The 7,849-nt window shown below is 44.0% G+C and overlaps 1 protein-coding gene across 1 annotated transcript in view; it reads right to left on the bottom strand.

The window, feature by feature from the left end:
- Positions 1–7,619, bottom strand: part of ATAD2 (ATPase family, AAA domain containing 2) — a 67,208-nt gene extending 59,589 nt beyond the window's left edge. Inside the window, exon 1 of the mRNA XM_006879467.1 lies at positions 7,452–7,619. Coding sequence (XP_006879529.1) covers positions 7,452–7,619 — 168 coding nt within the window. The remainder of the gene's footprint in view (positions 1–7,451) is intronic.
- Between the last annotated feature and the right edge of the window lie 230 nt (positions 7,620–7,849).

Genomic DNA, 7,849 nt, shown 5'->3' with positions numbered 1-7,849 from the left:
ATAATAATAATAATAATAATATAAAATAATGAACTACAAAGTTCAGCAGTTGCCATCAAGTCACGGCAACCCCAAGAGCTCCAGGTAAAATTACAGTAGGGTTTCCAATGACTGGGCCAGAGGTGTGTCCAGGTGGACTCAAATCTCCAACCTTGAGGGTACCGTTGGTGAGTTACATAAGGATTAGCCATTTTGTCATGAAATATTAAAAAAGTTCAGAAGAACTTCTGAAATCATATCAATAGTTCTGCATTGGGAAAAAACTCAAGTCTTTGATGACTCTAAAATTGTCTTAATAAGATAAAAACTGATTTTTATAAATAAGTCATTTTTTTAAAAAAATAAACCATCATTGCTCTCCTTCCAGTTTTAGTCTGGTTTTACTGTCCCTTTATTCTTTTATCAAATGCTAAAACAGAGAGGTAAGGGGAAAAAACCCAAGCCTGACTGGTTCAGAAATAAAATAAGGATATTCATACCCCCAAGGATTTAAGATTTAGGTACTCATCAAATACTATGTAATGTGTATGGTTTATCACCATTTTTTTGTCAGAGTATTCACATTTAAGGACACTTGAAAAAAGGAATACTTAAGAGTTTAAACATGTGTAAACATAAGATTTCCCAGGGTAACCCCAGGGGCACCAACTCCCAGATTCTCAAGCTTCATTAAATACTTTTTTCTTAAAACTGATCTGCCTGAGAAGGTGTCTTTGTTAACACAAGGAGTCTTCCTGAATTTACTTTTCTTCTATTTTACAAAAGAAGTCCCTACCTCTCATTCACTGGGAATCTTATTATTGTGGACTGCCTCAAGGCATACACAGCCAAACAAGGAAAAACATGCAGTGTAGGGGTTAAGAAATTGAATGACTGAGCAAGGCAGCAAATCCTTTTCCTCTATAGGTGGTTTCCAATTCTTAGCTTTCAACAAAATTGAAAAGAGACCAAATCAAGCTAAGAGCATTAAAAAAAAAACTTCAGGCAAATGATATTTTGTGTAGAAGCCAGAAAACCTGAAGGGCTATCCTAAACAAAAACCTCTTTTCATTTTAGCCACTTATTGATGTAAAACAACGTTCCTCAGTGTTTATATTCATATAAAAAACTCCAACTGAACTGATGCCAAACACTGGCTTTAAGTAATTTAAGCAATAAGTAAGGTTTAACCAGAGACACACACAGATTGAGAGGACTAGGTACTTCAATTAAATTGTTGTGATGCCAGATCATGTGATTATGGATTTTGTTCTACCTACAGAGATGGGGCAGATTTATTATTTTTAAATATGGAACGCTTCACAAATGTGCATGTCCTCCTTGCACAGGGGCCATGCTAATCATCTCTGCATCATTCCAAGTTTAGTATATGTGCTGCTGAAGTGAGCACTATGGGGCAGATTTAAACAACCCTCTATGGTGTCCTAGTTGTAATCTTTACAGAAGAACACCAAGTCTTGTCTTCTGTAATTGCTAGATTTAAACTACTTATCTTCCAATCAGCAGCCAAATGCTTAACTATTGTACCACCTGAGCTCCTTTCAGCCATAACCCACCCACTGCAGTCAACTCTACTCCAATTCTTGTTGGCCTTCCATTAGGTTTGGAAGATGGTAACTCTTAATGGGAGGAGACCATCCAAGTGAGGCTGGAGGATTCAAAATGTCAACCTCTCAGTTAGCAAGCCAGCGTGAAACTCACAATGCCACCAGGGCTCCTCTGGATCCTAATAAAACCATACTTTTTATAAAAATGTGTTGCTTTACATGATTGAATATTAATAAGATAAACTAGAAAATGACCTTTAAACTTTAAGGTCATAGAGAAGATTAGTAAATGATTTTAAAATTTAAAAACATACTATATTACTATATTAAGGTAATGTGCTATGGACTAAGTGAATTGAAAATACAAGGCAAGGGAGGGAGAAAATAAAGTATCCGTTAAAAGAGCTCATTCACTAAAATTAAATAGCACTACTATTTAAATAATTAAAAAGCACCACACTGCTTAATTTCCATGACAGTTAACTGTAACTTTTAGATCACAGTGGATACATATAAACATCTGATATAACAATTTAATTATTAATGTAAACATTACATTAAAGGATGTAAGAACTTATTTTTAAACTTTGTAAGTATTTAAAGTGGGAGAGGGAGTGCTAAAAAATCACAGACTGTGGAGCTCTGGTGGCCTAGTGGCAAGAAGCTGCACTGCAATCCCAGAGGTACGCGGTTCAAATCCACCAGATGCTCTGCTTGAGAAGGAGGGGCAACCTCATCCTGTGCCAGTCAGATCCAATTTGACGGTACACTTACTGATCTGATAAAAATATCTATCATATACCTCATTGATAATATTGCCCATTTCTAAGTTAAGTCTAAAATTACCAATATAATAATTTGGAAACTACTCATTTCTGGGATACTCTACATATGGCACAAAAGCAAAATTTGTTTTTCAAATCTATTGCAAATAAAAACTAACCTTTTCCTCATTATTTTTCTCCTAATACTTTAATTAGTACCCAAACAGAGGACAGGGGAAATTCTATGATATATTTATGAGATTTAACTAGTGGTTTAAGAAAATTTTGATTTCTACAGTAAATGAAGTCCATTCTCCCTAATAATGCACCAGGCAGCAAAAAGGGTCTCCTCAATAATGTGGAGAAAAACACAAATCTAGTAATAAGTGTATACTGTACCAGTCACTTAGAAAAAGAACATTACAAACAGAAAACCAATGTATGCCACTGTAAATGGAAATACAAAGGCACAAAGATGGAAAGAATTTTAATGTAAATTCTATCCACCCACAAATAATGTTAACTGTTGGTGCATAAACATTTTTTTCTATGCAAACACGGTATTTAAATTGGGATAGACTTTGACCTTTTCCTGATACTACAATATTCAAGTCATGAATTAATATTCTAAAACTCTTTTCAATTCATGGAGACCTCATGGCTGCCAACGCTGGTTTTGAGCTCTGGTGATGCAGTGCACTAACTGCACTACTAACCAAAGGTTGGCAGTTTGAATCTACTGGCTGCTCTGTAAAAATTCACTGCCTCAGAAAACTGATGAAAGGTTACTATGAGTTGGAAATGACTCCACGGCAAATAGTCTTTTTGAAATTTTTCATAAGTAGTCTGCTAAGCCTTTTTTCCAATTTGCCTCTTGTTGATTTGGACCTCGACCACTTCTGTCTGCAGCTGGGCACTTTAATGGTCTGCATCACTCAGGGATTCGTTTTCAACCTTCACATAAATAGAAATCATTTAACATATTGATTATTACTCTTTCATTTCTCTGAACTTTTAAAATGCTACATCCAGGTGAATTATCTAGTGTACATATGATATCCTATGGGGGGAAGTACAAATCAAAGTTTTTAATGTGGCTAGTAATTGAAAAGAGTTCTGATGGTGTAGTGCCTTACATGCTGGGCTGCTAATGAAAAGTTCAGCAGTTCAAATCCAACTATCTCTCATGGGACAAAGGATATAAATTTAGTAACATCTTAGCTACCCAATACCATGGGTAAAACATTTATAATCTGTACTTAAACCAAGAGCCAGTCATTCAAACTGAACAAGGGAATGTTGTGAGGTTTAAAATCAAGAAAGGAGTGCATCAAGGTCCCATTCTTTCCCCAAACCTATTCAACATGTATGTTGAACATATATCTGAGAAGCTGGACTATATAAAGAATGTGGGCAGCACTGAGATTGGAGAAAGACTTATTAACAATCTCCAATATGTAGAACACAATCTTGCTTGCTACAAGCAAAGAGGACTTGAAGCAATCACTAATGAAGATCGAAGACTAAAGTTTTCAGTATAGATAGACCATACCTTAACATAACAAAATAGAAATAAAAAACTTTTCACAGTTGGATTGATAAACACCATGATAAATGGAAAAACACGGTTAAGATGTCAAGATTTCATCTTACTTAGATCCACAATTAAATGCCCATGGAAGCAGTATTCAAGAAAACGAAATGTATTACACTGGACAAATCTGTTGCAAAATTCAAATGAATACACTATAGTCTGATTCAAGCAATATACCATTCAAGTCAAATTCTATGGCCTGATGCAAGGTGAAACAATGGACAAGACCAAAGAAAAAGATTCATTTATGATGCTGGTAAAGGACACCGAATGGACTGTAGACTGCCAGAAGGGCAAACAAATTTGAAGAGGTCTAGCTAGAAGGCTCCTCAGAAGGGTGGTGAGACTTCATCAGGAGGGACCAGTACCTGGAGAAAGGCATCATCCTTGGTAAAGCAAAAGGTCAGTGAAAATGAGAAAGACCCTTAAGGAGCAAGTCTGACACAATGGTTGTAACAATGACCTAATTCAAATGGCAATGACTGTGAGGATGGCACAGGGACAAGCAGTGTTTTGTTCTGTTGTACATAAAGTTTTCATGAGTAGAGACCATCTCTATGGAACATTAAAAAGAAAAATTCCACTACCATGGAGTAGATTCTGACTCACAGGGGCCCTCCATCAAGGTCCACTTATGTGAAGAGTCTGTCCACCTTTCTCTCTGATGGTAGCCAGGAGATTTCAACTGCTGACCTTATGACCCATTATGCACTAAGTAGGTTTTGAAAATGGAGTAAGAGGGTGAAAAGAGAAAGAGAAGGGCAAGGAGGTGTAGATGACGTACTGATTTCTTAAACTGTTAGGGAGGTTTTGAGAAGTGATAAACAATTTTGACTTCTTAAAAGCCTCACTGAGAACAGTATTAGAACACTTCTAAGAGAAGCAGAATGAATATACATGTATGTCATTATACACTACAGAGTCGGAACCGACCCACAACTGACACTCTGGTGGGATTTCAGAGGCAGTTAACTGCACAGGAGACTGCCCTTCCTTCTCCCACGGAGCAGCTGGTGGCCTTGAATTGCACACCTTTCGGATTGTAGCACAGCTTCTTGCCAGTAGTCCACCAGATCTCCCTGTACAGGTATACAGAAATACAAAAGAACAAATAAGTCCGTCTTGGAGGAAGTATAACCAAGTTGCTCCTTGGAGACAAGGCTGGCACGACTTCCTCTTACATACTATAAGCATGTTGTCAGGAGGGGTCAGAATGATATTTGGGACGGAGAGAACAGAGAAAGAGGGGCAGGCCCTTACGAAGGTGACTGTTTACAATAGGCTTGAGCATACTGGAGACAGTGATGGTACACGATAGGGCAAAATTCAGATCTACTGTGCAAAGGGTCACCAGGAGTCATAGTCAACTTGACAGCAGGTAGCAACAGCAACAGTTACAAACACACCTAACAGTGAGGTCACCCAAAACCCTATTTCTAATATTCCAGGCAAGGTCTGAAACAGCACGGCAACAAAGGAGCACTTCAGAAGGGGTCATACTCTAAACACGCATTTTCAAGGTAGAGCCAAGAGACTCTATTTCATTAGATGTGAGAATAGACAGAAGAAGTAAAGATGACCCCAAAAGTTAACCACCTGAGGACTTTCAAGTTGAAACTGCCTAACAATTACTAAATCCCAACTATAAGGCACTTAAGCTATTTACACTGATGATTATAATAATTTAAACCTCAATGGTATGATGTGTGTCAGGCTACTAAGAGAAATGTCCACAAGCTTCACCTTGGGAGAGAGAAGAGGCAGTCTATTCCAGATAAGATTGACAGCCTCAGAAACCTGATGGAGGATCTTTCCAAGGCAGAATTTGCCCCACTGCCCAGTTTATTTTGGTTTTGATCCACATGGTAAGGTGTGCTAGTGGCACAAAGCTTAAGTACTTTGCTGCTACTAACAAAAGACCTGTGACCTGCTCTGATGGAAATGAAAGCCGAAGGAATCAGGAGGCAGGCAGTGCTACTCTGTCCTTTAGGGGTTGTCTGAGAAGTGGTGGGCATCACCCTCACTTACCAAATATAAAAAAACTCTACCCATTCATTCATAAGAGAGCTCTGGTGGCCTGGTAAGAAAGAAAGGACATGTGCTGCTAATCCAGAGGCAGGAAGTTCAAATCCATCTGTTGCTCCTTGGGAGAAAGATGTGCAATTCCCCGTGATTTACAGCTAAACTCACTGAAGGGTTAGCAATGAGTCAGTTATAACCTAACAGCACAGAACAACACTGACTGAGATTCAACCCTAAGTTATCCTAAGGGCCCATGCTTTTTACCAGAATTCAATACATTACTGCAGTTACGAGATCCCAGGATAATCATGAACAAAGTAAAAACCTGGAAAGTGCTCCATGAAATGCTTTTGAGAACACAGGCTCAAATATGTGAGCCCTGCTCAGTGCAGAATTGTTTGAATCCCCCAAGAATCTAAATCTACACTTGTGATTGTTTGGGAAGCAGATCCTGCAAGTTGGGAAATGATGTCTTTTTTACTTCAGACTCAAAATAACAGGGAAAGGACTAGAGAGTCTGTATGTTCAGTGAAACATCATTGTAAAAAAAAAGGAGAGACAGAGAGAGAAAAGACATCAGTCCAAGGTAGTCACAGAAGATGCTGGCAACCAAAGTCATGGTTTTACCACTTGTCACTCTTTCCCATCACACAGCCCTCCCTGACCTCTCAGTGACTTCTGCATTCCTAATCCTCTGGTCCCTAATGCCTCCCAGGCTGTCCTTTCACTTTCACATCCCTCTGCCCACAGCTGGGACGGCTCCGCCTCGAGCTGCCAGTGCACATGTCCGCCTCTGCGGGGAGGACCTGCCTGCCTGCTGCCCCTCCAGACCCGGTCTACGGCTGCAGCGGGACCCACTGGAACAGCGTGTGGCCCTGGAGGCTGGGCACCTGGGCTGCAGCTGGGCCCCCCCCCCGGGGGTCCACACCTACCCACCTTTGGGGGAACTCAGGCCCACCCCAGGGGCGTCCACCCACCCCTGGGAGCACTCAGGCCCACCCACGGGGTGGGGGTGTCCACCCCCAAACCCTGGGGCGCCCACGCCCACTCACCCCTGGGAGCGTCCACCCGGGGGTCCACGCCTACCCACCCCTGGGATCACTCACGCCCACCCCGGGGGTCTCCACCCCCACACCCTGGGGCGCCCACCCCCGGGTCCTGCACCCTCGCTGCCGGCTGTCCGTGGCGTCCTGCGTGGCCGGGAAGCGCGGGCCCCTCTTCCTCCACGGGGTGACGATGCCCCGGGCTCTGGTCCCCGAGCCCCTCGGGGTCACCGATGGGGGCGGGGAACGGCCCCGGGAACGCGTGCGCCGCGGGCGCCGTGCTGCTGCCGGCCAGGTCGGGGTTGGGCCCCGGGGACCCCGTGGAAGGGCTGCGCGGACTCGGGGTGCGGCGGGCGCAGGACCCCCTCCCTCCGCTGGCGGGCGCCGGGTTCCTCTTCCGTCCGCGGAGGTGGCAGTGAGCGGCCCGACCCCCACCCCGCCCCCCTAACTGTCACCCGGCCCGAGCCCGCCCGGTACTCACGCCCGCGGCGGCCGCGGTGACGGCCGATTTCGCCGCCGCACCGGCCGAGCGCAGTCGCCCCCGTCCCCGCGGCTCCAGGCTCAGGAACTCGCTCGACAGGTCGAGAGGGTCGCTGGCCGAGGCGGCCGAGTGGCTGTGCAGTTCCAGGCTGCTGCGGAGCACCACCATCTTCTCTGGCCCGTCTGCCCGCACCGGGGACTGAGGACGGGGACAGGGGAGACGGGCCGCGACCGGCGGCAGCCGCTCCGCCACTTCCGCGCTCTGAATTCTGGCGCCACAAGCTCCGCGCCAGCGACCGCGGCGCGCCCGCGCGGGATCCCTCCACCGGCCGGCCCCGCCCCCCGCCGCCGCGAGCGAGGATCCCGGACCCCGCCGCCCTTCCCTTCCGCTCCCGAATC

Source organism: Elephantulus edwardii, unplaced genomic scaffold (genome assembly GCF_000299155.1).
Source record: "Elephantulus edwardii isolate Elephantulus edwardi_28Jun2011 unplaced genomic scaffold, EleEdw1.0 scaffold00003, whole genome shotgun sequence".
Classification (NCBI taxonomy): Eukaryota; Metazoa; Chordata; class Mammalia; order Macroscelidea; family Macroscelididae; genus Elephantulus; species Elephantulus edwardii.
Note: the sequence above shows the minus strand (reverse complement) of the source record. Positions and strands in the feature narration are given on the sequence as shown.